Source organism: Micropterus salmoides, unplaced genomic scaffold (genome assembly GCF_014851395.1).
Source record: "Micropterus salmoides isolate LMB-PRFRI ecotype aquatic unplaced genomic scaffold, ASM1485139v1 Ms_hic_scaffold_10, whole genome shotgun sequence".
NCBI classification, from domain to species: Eukaryota; Metazoa; Chordata; class Actinopteri; order Centrarchiformes; family Centrarchidae; genus Micropterus; species Micropterus salmoides.
In genome coordinates this window covers 9,954,960-9,968,577 of record NW_024040041.1, presented here as the reverse complement: position 1 = coordinate 9,968,577, position 13,618 = coordinate 9,954,960, and the positions used below count along the sequence as shown (strand labels likewise).

The following is a 13,618-nucleotide window of genomic DNA, read 5'->3' as shown; positions in this document are numbered from 1 at the left end:
ATATTAAAAGTAGATTTTGACACAGGGCCTTTCATAAACTGAACAAAATTGTAAACCCAACACTTTTGTTTTTGCCCCCATTCATCATGAGCTGAACTCAAGACTTTCTCTATATACACAAAAGGCCGTTTTTTCTCAAATATTGTTTAAAAATCTGTTGAAATCTGTGTCAGTGAGCACGTCTCCTTTGCCGAGATAATCCATCCACCTCACAGGTGTGCCTTAGGCTGGCCACTTGGGAAAATAAAAAAAAAAAATCAATATTTTTTTCATTATTTATTGTAAAATTAAATCTGGGATGAAGTAACAAAACAACAATTTTATAGTTATAGTAGCTGTGATGCTAGTACATTAGTAAATACAAATTGCTCTCTAATTTGACCCACCTACTTCTCTTAATGAATATAAGTTATCACAGTCTAACAAGAACAAGACACCTATCTCATACATCAACATGGAATTTATTTTCATTTTAGTTTCAGATGAACGTTTCACATTTTATACAAAATCATTAGAAAATGCCTGACACTCAAAAATCCCGTGGCTAATCCTTGTTTAGCGGCTTCAGACACCAGAGGATTAATAGGGAATCATGCAGCGTCCTGGACCAGTTGATGAGGCTCAGCCATGTTACAATCCACAGTTCACTCGTTGGCCGAACACCCACTATCCCAGAGAGAGTGAAATCTCAAAGCCATGGTCGTAACCTGTCAATATGGTACAGTGATATCTTGCCACAACTAGTAATGTACAGAGTAGATACATGAGGAGTAAGAGGAGACTGTCACTGACAGCTTCCTGCCTTTCTCAATTGATCTGCTGACTGCCTTTAATGGATCACCACCACTCTAATATCTTCGATGTATGGATAAAGTACCACGTCAACAACACCATGCATGTTTTCTTACGCCTGACACATTATTGGTTATGACTGGATATGTAGATAAAGATCATTAATATCAGAGTTTAAAATCAACCAATGACTGCAGGCCTGAGGAGGGGAAGGGGGAAGGTCCACTGAGCCTCTGTTTGGATGAGGTAAAAGGGGGCAAGGGGGTGCAAATGGAGGCTAATTACTTATAGTGTTTTGCTAATGTACATGCCCAGCATACACACACGCACAAATGAGGTCTCAGCACAAGCGCACAGACACACACTCTTGTTCGCAAACACCTCTGCCTCATGCCAAAAGCTTCTAAATCATTCTTTGGAGGGTAAAGTTGGGCCACATGACTGACGCCACACTCCTCGCAGGACAGTGTGTGACTATGTGTGAGAGAGAAAAGATAAGTACACACCCTCAATTAAGATCCAACAACTGAAAATAGGTTTTATTAAGCCAATGCAAAGAGGTCCCCCTCTCAAACAGAAGAAACCATGACACTGGGGCAGCGAGGCACTTACACAATCACTTTCATTTTACACAGTGCTTGCGTCAGTGTGTGTGTCTTAAGTGGAGACACAGCTACATTTGTTTTTTTTTGTTGATCAAACGTCCAACACACACTCACAGATACTCGTTTTCACATTGGAGCATGTTTTTAGCAGTTGGCACATGTACATGCAAAGCGTCAGTTTGGCCTGCACAGGCAAAACTGAGGGAAAAGGGAGTGGAGGAAGGAGGGAGGGGAGGAACAAAGAGATACGACATGTATGTGAACAGACGAACGCACAGATAGAGTTACAGACAGGCTCTTGAACGCTTTTAGCGTTTAAAAACACCCCCCTCGTCTTTGATCCTGCCCCTGCCCCCCTTGTGTCACATGTTCATAGCAGCACCAGAGGAGCCCTCTGATTGGTGGGTACAGTCGTCCGTTAAGTCAGTCAGTCAGTTTCAAGGATGAGTGGTGGCTGCTCGTTCTCTTCCTCTAAGCGCAAGTCGTTGAGGTCATCTTCTAGCCCTGCCCCTCCCACGGCGCCCTGCTCTTCGCAGTAACCTAGAAGTAGAGAGGTCAACTACTGAAAGAAACAGCTCTTACTGACTCGCATTCTGTCACAAAGTCAAACATCATAAAGAAATAATTATTTTGTCCTAATGATGATAACCTGAAATTTGAGCCTCTTACCATTTTTTTTGCCAGAGAAAAATATGAAAGCATTTCTCACTGAACTTAGAGAATGATTACAAAGAAGCACTCTTATGTCTTCATTTACTCATCTGTCATTTCCAAATTAAATATTAAATGTATCTAAAGGCAAGCATATAATTAAAAATACAGGACAAAAATAAGTAGTAGTTGTAATAAAAAAGAATAATGATTAATATTAACTTTGCTTAAAATGGAGCTGCTTACATAATTTTAAGAAATAGATACTGCTTATAAACTAACTGAAGTAACTAATTCCCTACATAGTTTCTACACAAAATAATAAGTAAAACAGCTGGAAACAAAGGACCTGGAACTGACATACCTTTAGTGACAGCAGCACTGTAGGTTTGGGCAACAAGTGGGCGGTCATGTGACCCCTGCTCAAGGATCTCATTGGACGGCTCAGCACTGCCGTCTAACCTGAAGTCAATGACAACAGAGATTCAATAACACACAACTCTCAGTACAATCTGAAATTAAGGCTGTTGTTTGTATACAACTTGTAGTGTTCAGTGACCTCGTCACTTTCTTTTCACCGTGTTACCTGTGCTGCTTCATCAGTGTGCATTCCCCTCCTTCTTGTGGATCCAGGTTGTACAGATACAGGTAACCGTCAGCCGCTGCCACCAACAACCTGGGAATCTTCTGAATCCTAATTTAAAACAATAAAACACCATATAGAGCCCTGTATGCTGCTGTTATGCAACTAGTGAAACTGTTTGGATCACAGTTCTCTTTGGCTGAAGTAATGATCTGCAGTACTTTTTCATCAAAGGACTATATTACAGACTGATTAACACAACAGTTCACGACTCATTAAAATGTTGCTGGTTTAAACAGTGTTGGGCAGTATCTTCTGGTACAGTGACTCATATTTTAATGAAGCAGTGACAGTGAAATAGCAAGACTGATCATTACCATGAGCAGCGATAGCAAGACTGCACGGTAAACATCATCAACATCACAGTACTGAACACAAAAAAATGATCAAAGGCAAACCATAGAGAACATGTCTCTGATGACCTTGATGTTTTTCTTCTTTTGAATAATAAATGAAGATGGAGTGAAAGGCACAACAAATTTCTATAACCAGTCTATGTATGTAAATCTGTCCCTGAGAGCAGACTGCCATTGAGTCAAGCATATTACGTCCGATTCCACTTTCACTTCATCACAACTCTTCAGGGTGTCAGCATTTACAAATAGTTTCAAACACACAGAAACAGTGCTGTATGTGTACATACTGTATACATATTGTATGTTTGCATATAGGTGGGTTTGTGTATACTCACACAGCTAAGGCGCAGATATTCTTATGTCCGCAGAACGGCAGACGCACGGTGGCAAAAGCTCGTCCCTGGGTGAACATTTCTGTCACCTGGGAAGGCAGGTAGGTGGTGGACGCCATCAGGACCTTGCCCAGGTACCCTCCCCATGTGGTGGGCTCCTCCGCTGGCCTACACACAGATAAACAGAATGTAAGAAGCCTTTGTATGATGTGAACATTAAGTGTAGGGAAATGGCAGGTAGTCCCAGCTTCCAAAAGCTTTTTAAAATCTGACAAATAAGGACACAAAGGTACGTACACGTACTTCTCCTTCTGGGTCTCCAATTTGAAGATGTGGACTGTCTCTGTGTTGCTGGAGGCCGACAGGTACAGGCCTTCCATACTGAACGCCAACGAACAGATGCTCACGCACCTACAAAGAACAGAAACACAAATGTGCAGGGAAGCAGGTGAAAGCAAATATACAGTACATATAAACACATGAACTGTAGTACATCCATCATCACATCATCTACCTCTTGACTCCTCTTCGAAACTCAAAGAGCTTCTGTCCCTCTGGGATTGAGAAGACACGGATGACTGTGCCCTGGGAGGAAGTGAAAGACACAAGATACATTGAGGGTGACGCTGTGTCGCACTCGAAGCAACAACAGTGATGCGTATTTGCTCAGGCGGAACAAATCCACAAAATCACACACACACATAAGCCATACAGACAATGGGCCAGTGTGCTGTACAGGGCCTGTGGTACCTTCTCTGAAGCTGTGGCCAGTTTGGTTCCACTGGCATCAAAAGCCAGAGCCGCTAATGGGCTGTCGTGGGCTGGAATCATGTTAGCTGCTCGCTGGAAAACAAATGGAGACACTAGTTAGAGATGCGCTATTTCAGTAAGACAAAAACAGTGAGCGTCAAAGACTGAGGATAGGAAACACTGGCTGCGTGAATAATGAGGACACACTATTTATTTCAGCATTGGCTCTTTTAGAGAATGACATACAATAAACAATAAACACTAAACGACAACACAAACAGCGCCTCAGCTATACATGCAACAATTAATTGTGTGCCAACAGTTTTGTATGATAGAAAAATGCTAAGCATGGAAATAAGAGCGGTGGAGAAACAGGCTGGTGTGACAGATTAAACTTAAGGGCTTTATTAAAAGACAGCTAGTGTAGGGCAGAGGGCCTTGCTGTGTCGGTGTGCACCTACCAGGTTGACTGTGTCAAACACTTGAACTTCTCCTATCGTAGCACTGCCTGGGTAGGCCAGATAGCAGTTATCATTGCTGATGGAAAGTGCGCACAATCCTGGAGACATACGAGCATAAATACAAAATAATTAACATAGAGAACCATTTAAAGAAAGATTGATCAGACTCCAACAGAACCCCTTTCATGTGAACTTGACAATAAGTGAAACTGAAAGAATGACTTGAGTGCATAGAGAGGCTACGATCACCTAAATATCTGTAATAGCTGACAGCATGAGTGTATTTTTGTTCTGTGGATGTGCTAAATATGCAAATATCACATAAGTAACTTAGATCGCAATGACAGTTTCAGCCTTTAGGGCATCAGTAAACAAAACAGTATATTGGGAAGTAAAAATAAAGTGATAAAAACAAAAGAGAAATTAAAATCCAGAAAAACCTGAGGAAAGAGACATCCCTGTTTTCAGTCTGAACATATGTATACTGTACAGGGAAAAAACTTTTCCACAGTCAGTAATCTTTTTTCTTTTCCGATGACCCGATTTTGCTACCGCACTACCTACTATACTACACATACAAGACTATGTTGAGATACTGCTTGTCTTCCCTCAGACTACAGCTGGGCAATCAAACAAAAATGGCAATTATCGTGATAAAAACAACAAATGTTTAATAAATGTTTGATTTAATTTATTCAATCGTAAACGCACTTAATTTTTCTATTAAGATTTTTATTTTGTTGATGAAAAATGACTGACGTCATGTTTGACTTCATTTTACTCTTGCATATTTGTTGAAAAATGATTTTAGCATTGTTTTGAATGTTCTACCTCAGATTTGTTTCCTCAGACTATTTTACAAACAGTCCTGACCATAAAAAATAGTTTTAAACCAGAATTAACCGTCTGGTTTCTTCAACTTTCACCCAGGAGCCAAAATCAGCCTTTAAACTTTAAAGAAACATTGATTTGGCATTTATCGTGATAATTAGCAATATCAAATGATATGACATTTTTTATCGTGATAACATTTTTGGCTATATCGCCCAGCCCTACCTCTGACTCACCTGAAGGATTGGGTGGAGTTTCTCTGATTGTGTGCAGCACTTTCATGTCTCTTATGTTGTGAATGTAAAGCGACTCCTCCAGACACACAATCAGCCTCTGCAGAGCCACAAAACATCAACAACATCACCGTCAAAGACTCATTTATTAGCCAACTATGACATTTGCACAAGTTAAATATGTCTTCTGCTGTTTGATGATTATGTGATAAGGTGGTGTATTTGGTTTGAGACAGAAGGCCTGACAGACAGGTATTTCTCCCTACCTGTCTGTTGAGTTTGACAGCCAGTATGGTGTTGGAATAAGAGTAGTTGCAGATTTCAGTTCCCTTCTTGAAGTGACAGACTTTGAGCTTCCTGGGGGCCTTCAGGCTGACGATGGCCACCAGGCTGCTGGAGAACAGACGCTCCACAATACACACATCCTCCGTGTCCGCTGCAGCGACACACACACACACACACACACACACACACACACACACACACCCCTCAGTGGCACCCCTTCATCTTTTATTAGCTAACCTTTCAGTGACCTTAGTGATAACAATTTTAAACAGTTCCGGAAGGGAAATGGTGCAAATGAAAGCATCATATAATGACCACATTAAGGCAGTAAGCTGATTCACAGAGGCGATTCAATTACAACTTCCTGGTAGATGCCAAAAGCAGTGCCATTTTCATCTTTGTGCTACTCCCTGAACACACTTGGGAAACTTTAAGCACACTATGTATATGTTTAGTGAATGGATCGTGCAAAAGCTGACTTTGTGAATTATTGATAATAGCACACACGGGGCCAAAACATCATTGTTTTCCTCTGACTGTACAACTTGAGTCTCCTATTACTCGCTTTTCACTGGCTACTCAAATTTAACAGGGTTATCAAAAGGTACAAGCTGTCACCATACAGGGTTACTTAACAGGCCTAATAAGAGTGTTGAAGAGATCATATTATACATTATGTAAACCTAACAATTAAGCGGAAGCTTGATGTATGCGGGTGTGGGAAAAGTGCTCACTTTATTAATATTTAAAGTAACAGCAATGCTCTAATGGTGCAGTGATTGTGTACTGTCTGGACAGCATGCATTAAACACAATAACTCAAAAAATATGACAATAGTCATGTGCAATAATATAACAGAGCACGGACATTGGAAAGTAGCAGGGACAATACTTACTACATTCATATATCTGCTCCAATTTGTCCACAGAGGACAGGGAGAAAAACTTGTATCCTGATTTGGTGCCAACAGCTAAGGACCTATATAAACAACAGAAATAGACGGTAGCAGCATTGAACAATCAAGATATTACACCCACAAACACTGGATATTGACAGACTCCAATGTCAGCTCACAGAAAGATCTCAAACTCTGGACACAGCCTGTTAACTCTAAATCCTGTGGTCTCGGCTGTCTCTGTGCCACTGGGTGTACTAGTCAGATTGTGACAGTAGTCACACGACTGGAGCTGTTTTGCAATAAGACCAGGCCTCTGTGGTCTGGAGCGGTCACCAGTATTACAGTTTGCGGACTATCTCCTCCGTGCATGTGAAGCTCCATGTCTGACTGAACAGTGCTTGAGCTGTAACTTCAGTTATTAAAATATATCAGCCAGGCAACGCGTGCGCTCAAAACCAACAAAAACACATAGATGTCCGGTATGTCTATCAGTAGTCAGTATATTAATCATAACAATCGTCACCTCAGTCGAAGTTACATGACATTTAAGCTACATGTGTATTGTGGCTCCAGTTAGCCGCGGACCACATATCATCATGTTAGCTTGAAAGCTAACTTATGCTAGTGACGGGGGAAATAACAGGTAACAGAACAGTTTCATTAGCTAGCTAAAATCAGTTTGTACTGATAACATCAGTCATTTCCAACGTAAGAAACCACATCCAGACTATTTCTCATCGAGCCCCGTCACCCCGCGGGGCGTCCAGACATGTCCACACTGAGCTAGCTAACGTCAGCTATCTTGACAGCACAGGCCGTCGGATCCCCAGACCCTGTCCCCGGCCCTGCCTTACGTGTTGTCCTGGTTAAAGTTGGCGAAGAGAAGCTGGCTTCCGCCAGCATCCCCGCTTTGACTGGCCAAGTTCATGGGCTCGGCACCATCGACATATAATGCTCCGGTAGAAATAGCAGCGGCTGGGATTACTAAGTTAATGTGCTAAGGGCCAGAAGTATTGGGCTTCAAGGAGTCATGTCTCTCTTTCCCCTGCTGTAGTGATTGTTGTTGTTTTTCATAGGCGCTGTTGCTCCCTCTTACTGCGCATGCTCCGAGGACGCAGCATGCGGTGCCGTTAAAGAGCCAGGACCGTTTTGTCAGGTGCACAGCGATGATAATGAATGTGATCCGATATGACTGTGAATGCATTTTTTTAGTCTGCTGTGTCGGCACCAAGGCAGAGAGAAAGTAGGAGAAAACACGGCTCTTCTGGAAAAACTCTGTGTACACCTTTTTATATACAGTCTATGGTGTACACTCACTATTCATGATTTAATGTAACAGCGCCCCCCGCCGTCAATACGTGCAAACAACATCTTGTGCTTGCTCATCTCTGTAAGTAATAGCCTATACCGAAGAGTGTGGTCTAGACCTGCTCTATCTGAAAAGTGCAGTGAGATTAATGTTTATGATTTTACTGTGAATTAATTTGAAAATGAATGGGTGAGATACCAATTTTATTCTGACTGGTCTGTTAAAGATGGGAAGATGGATGGAGCCAAATACAGGACCATTCTGGAAGAAAACCTGATGGAGTCTGCAAAAGACCTGAGACTGGGACGGAGATTTGTCTTCCAACAAGACAATGATCCAAAACATAAAGCAAAATCTACACTGGAATGGTTCCCAAATAAACATATCCAGGTGTTAGAATGGCCAAGTCAAAGTCCAGACCTGAATCCAATCGAGAATCTGTGGAAAGAACTGAAAACTGCTGTTCACAAACGCTCTCCATCCAACCTCACTGAGCTCGAGCTGTTTTGCAAGGAGGAATGGGCAAAAATTTCAGTCACTCGATGTGCAAAACTGATAGCGACGTACCCCAAGCGACTTACAGCTGTAATCGCAGCAAAAGGTGGCGCTACAAAGTATTAACTTAAGGGGGCTGAATAATTTTGCACACCCCATTTTTCAGTTTTTTATTTGTTAAAAAGGTTTGAAATATCCAATAAATTTCGTTCCACTTCATAATTGTGTCCCACTTGTTGTTGATTCTTCACAAAGAATTACAGTTTTATATCTTTATGTTTGAAGGCTGAAATGTGGCAAAAGGTCGAAAAGTTCAAGGGGGCCGAATACTTTCGCAAGGCACTGTAATAGTATATATATATATATATAAAAGTGTATATATATGTATATGTATGTAATAGTCCATGTACTTGTATCAGATTGCATCTTTCAGTTGCATGTAGCTGGTATTCACACTAAACATTAACAAAAATTGCATTTATTTCAGCACTTGTAAACTCAGTCCATTAATTTCCTCTCTTTTTTTTTCAGTCCATTAATTTCAACAGCAGTGTTCAAGGGCCCATACTGATTATTTTCGGAAGGGCCTGTCTTTCCATGGGTACCACGATGATGTCTGAGGCGTGGGGTGAGAAGGAAACAGTTAGCAATCTCCATGTGTAATGTGGGATGTGAGTCACAGTTTCTATGTACGTATATTAGTTTCATTGCAGTTTCAGGTGGAAGTCTGAGCATGTCAAAGTGCAATCATGACTGACAAAATATTTACTGCATAAAACCGGAAGTGGCTGAGTGAGGCAGACTCCCTGTCTGGTATCGAACTTTTGTACAGCATTGCAGGATGAAAAAGTGGACACTTCTTGCATAAGAGATTCAGATTGCAGAGGGACAATGAAATCGTAGTTTAAAACAGATTAATCACTGCTCTATTAATGTCAGACACTTTTTAGCACTTCAGAGACATTAAACAACCTCACATTTGCTCATAGAAAACTTATTGGCTTATGTCAGCTAAGAAATGCTTGTATATGTTGTGGAAGGGCAAAGACATTCCCAATGTTAAAATGTGGCTTGTTAAGACATTATGAAGGAAACTAAGAAAGTAAAGCTGACTGCCGAGTTGTTTTTATTTATTTATTTATTTATTTTTATCATTGTCTTTGTGAATCTGTTATGTGATGTTTTTACTTTTTACTTTGGGGATTAAGTTGTGAAATATTAAGCTTATCAAATTGTATGCTTGTCAAATGTATCACTTGCTTGTTTTGTTAAAATTCAATAAATATAATGTTCAAAAAAAAATGTGGCTTGTTAGTGGTGAAGAAATTCAGATACAGTCACAGGAAAAAGTATTTGAACCCATTTGAATTACCTGGTGGCCCTGCGATGGACTGGCGACCTGTCCAGGGTGTACCCCGCCTTTCACCCGATGTCAGCTGGGTTTGGCTCCAGCCCCCGCGACCCTATACTCAGGATAAGCGGTTGACGATGGATGGATGGATGGATGGATGGATGGATTACCAGGATTTCTACATAAATTAGGAATAAAATGTGATCTGATCTTTATTTAAGTCACAAGAATGGACAAACACATTCTGCTTAAACTAAAATAAAAAAACACACACCAATTTTTATTTTGCTATTCTCATGAATTATTGCCTGATATGAACAAAAGAGCGATCAGAAGACCTAATATTACAGTTTTTTGCAACTGCTTACACACATTTTTAAAACTATGTCCCCTTTTTTCAAAACTCTACACTCAATTCCCCAAACTGCACACACAAAATGCAAAATGCCTCATATCTCATCTTCAAAATGAAACACTGCATTTGAAATGCCATAAACACATCTCAAAATAAAGTATTTGCATGAAATGGCAAACACTTTTTTCATAATAGTAAAATTTTGGACATACCGTGCACACACTTTCAGGCTTATGTGTACATTTCCAATGTTCTGGAGTGAAAGTAATCTGCTGAGAGGGGTTGGAAAGTACACTGTTAACACCAATCAAATGTTGAAACAGAAAATATTTATTTGGTGAAACATTACTTATCTAACAGTAGTACAGTGTTGTTTATAGTATAGACAACAAAACCATAAAGATATGTAAACCAAAAGTATAATTTTTTAGAATAAAGAACACATGATGAATAAGTGTTCAAAACAGATAATCTGACCTTTGACCTATTTATAGGCCTATACTAAAGCAGTGATTGGTTAATGATCAGTTAAGTTTGTCCATGTGAGGAGTGGGTGTATGACCTGGTGATCGGTTGTGTTTGGAAAAGTAAAGCAAGTTACCTCCTGTTAGATTTTTGCGTCTAAGTTAGAGAATTGTGAGTAGTGTTTTGAAAAAAGTGTTTTATGCAACTATAAACTGAGTGAAAGGCTGAGAAATAGCTTATAGTTTTGGACATTTGGTGTGCAGTTTGGCTATTTGCGTGGGATGTTTCAAAAATCGTGTAGAGATTTTGTGGCATCATCATGGCACCCTCTAATTCAGATTTGGAGAAGATGACAAACATTAATGCTTTTTGCTACCAAAATGTTGGTTGAAGATGTTTACCCCCCTTTTCTGTCTTAAAAAGAGAATGGTGTCTGTATTAGTTTTGTATATTCACTAATTATCTTCATGTTGCATTTGTATATTCACCAATAATTCCTTTATTTGTATATTCACTAATGATTTGTGGATACTGGACTCCACTGTCATTAAAAATGTTTAAACAAACAAAATAAAGATAGATTTAGAGTCGAATCAGATACAAAAAGGACAGAAAACAAGAGAATGAAACAAACTTGAGAAAACCACACAGAAATAAATCCACCAATCTTTTAGCCAGATGAATGCCTCTGTTGTCCGCAACAACAATGACGTTACAGTTTTTTACAATTGCTTACACACTAAAATGTTATATAACACATTGTCAGTGAAACCTTACACTCAGGGAGTAAAACTACAGCCCAGACTTGCACAACTATAAGCACATTCTCAGCCTCACACCTTTTGCAAAACACTAGACACAGTGATTTGCAAAATACTAAACACACACAGGCTACATTAAACACACAAATCTAACACAATGTCTCGTCTTTGCGATGTCAAGACATTGCTGTCTAAAATGGCACACCTGTGAACCAATTGATAAAACATTTCCATCAGGTGACAATTAGGTGCACAACTCTAAACTCACCAATCATGCGCAAGCACTATAAAAAGGTGGGTTGACATTCAGAGAGTTCAGCCCAATCTGAGCAAATATACTGTTGCAACAGTAATACGGACATTTTGACAAGACATCTTTAGTGTCTACAGTACATTACAGTGTATTCAATCAATACAGTATATAGCCTACAATATGCAGTACATCAGTACCCTATGGTATTTTTATATGTATATTGCTTGGTCTACAGGATTGAGGGTCGACCACATCAAGGAGGAAGAGGCCGAAAATTCTCTGAAGAACAAGAGAGAGCTATCATAAACATGGTTTTGGCCAATAATGTAATACACCTCAGAGAAATTCAAACAAACATCCTCAATGACAACACAGTGTTCAATAATGTTAATCAGTCTCCCTATCAACACGGTGGCGAATCCTTAAAAAACATCACATACAGATGAACCAATGCTACAAAGTGCCATTTGAACCAAATTTGGAGAGTAAAACATAGAGCTATTCTCAATGTGCCGGACCCGCGTGGTGATAACATGTGATAACCACGTGTGCTGCCATCTCCCAGATTGGGTCCTCCACCGCCATGCCACATTGTGTCCTTACCGCATGGCCCACATGGTCAAATTTTTAGACAGACTACATCATCACAGCTGAAAACCAAATGGATGCAGCGCAGATGAGATACATTATCATCTGGAACAATGTATCTTTCCACCGATCTGCTCTGGTCCAAAACTGGTTTCATCAGCATCAACAATATATACTCCAATACCTCCCACCACACTTTCCCTTCCTTAACCCTATTGAGGAGGTTTTTTTCAGCATGGCGGTGGAAGGTTCATGACCTCCAGCCTTATATCAGGATGCCCCTCATTGAAGCTATGGAGGATTCCAGCAACCAAATAGATGCAGTATCTGTGCAACTCGGATTCGCCATTCAAGAAGATACTTCCTTCACTGTCTTGCAAGAGAGGAAGTAGCCTGCGATGTGGACGAAATGCCAGATCCAGCCAGGCAAAGAGATAATTAGGTTTTTTTGTTTTTTGTACTGTACAGCACTGTACTTCATGCTTTCTACAATTGGTTTTGCTGAAAATAAATACATATCAGTATGCAGTACTGTGTGTGCTGTGTTTGGTCAATATATCCAATACTCTAACAATACTGTATCTCTGAAAAGTCAAATCCAGACTATTTCATCTGAAAATTGTTTAGAATATTAAATGTGTTTTAGATTGAGCATGGCAGTGTTTAACTGGTTCAAACAGAATTAGATCATTTGAACCGTGTGTGTGCCACACGGTGACAAAATCAGGTTTTTATAAATTATTGTATATTTCATTTTGCAAACTCTCTGAGGTGCTACTTGTGTGAATAGTAGTGTGAATTGTGTGTAGTGTTTTGACAAAATGAGCCCTGCTTTCAAAATCATGCTTAAGCATTAAAAAAAACTGTAATCCGATCCTTGTGCCATAATCAGCCCCCATTTAAGAAGGCATACTGAATTCTGTGAATGATCCACCTCAGCACTGTCCCGTTACTGTGTAAATAAACCTGTATTATCACAGCACCATATGGCACATATCCAATAAGGAACATTACAGATGCATTTATTTAGTTATCCTCTTTAAAATGTTGGAATCATTTTGTTAATCAGAGCATCTAAGTTGTTTGTTGGCTCCTGTGTGGTCATGATTCAGGGGTGTCCTCTGGTCCAGTTTACTGTTTTCAGGCCCTGAGTGGCAGCTTCTCCTCCAGAGGTCTGTCAGCACAGGCAGAGGTCCAACACTCT

At 40.1% G+C, this 13,618-nt stretch overlaps 1 protein-coding gene across 2 annotated transcripts; it reads right to left on the bottom strand.

The window, feature by feature from the left end:
• Nucleotides 1–440: 440 nt before the first annotated feature.
• Nucleotides 441–7,917, bottom strand: wipi2 (WD repeat domain, phosphoinositide interacting 2). 2 transcript variants are annotated; one of them, XM_038695309.1, is made up of 12 exons: nucleotides 7,692–7,917; nucleotides 6,835–6,917; nucleotides 5,921–6,090; nucleotides 5,658–5,754; nucleotides 4,591–4,688; nucleotides 4,130–4,222; nucleotides 3,894–3,964; nucleotides 3,677–3,790; nucleotides 3,383–3,547; nucleotides 2,635–2,742; nucleotides 2,413–2,510; nucleotides 441–1,937 (listed from the first exon to the last, which is right to left on the bottom strand). In XM_038695309.1, exons 1-12 carry the CDS (start codon nucleotides 7,763–7,765, stop codon nucleotides 1,825–1,827), a joined length of 1,284 nt encoding a protein of 427 aa, XP_038551237.1. In that variant the 5' UTR covers nucleotides 7,766–7,917; the 3' UTR covers nucleotides 441–1,824. The 2 variants fall into 2 exon arrangements, with proteins under 2 accessions (XP_038551237.1, XP_038551241.1); XM_038695313.1 differs by having other exon boundaries at nucleotides 3,683–3,790.
• Nucleotides 7,918–13,618: the final 5,701 nt, after the last annotated feature.

Bases quoted from the DNA above. Each gene is read 5' to 3' on its own strand.
- wipi2 (XM_038695309.1), bottom strand. From the start codon at position 7,765: ATGAACTTGGCCAGTCAAAGCGGGGATGCTGGCGGAAGCCAGCTTCTC. The intron at 4,689-5,657 runs GTGAGTCAGAGG...GTATGTCTCCAG, and splicing joins AACTCCACCCAATCCTTCAG to GATTGTGCGCACTTTCCATC. The intron at 2,511-2,634 runs GTAACACGGTGA...CATTGACTTCAG, and splicing joins ACACTGATGAAGCAGCACAG to GTTAGACGGCAGTGCTGAGC.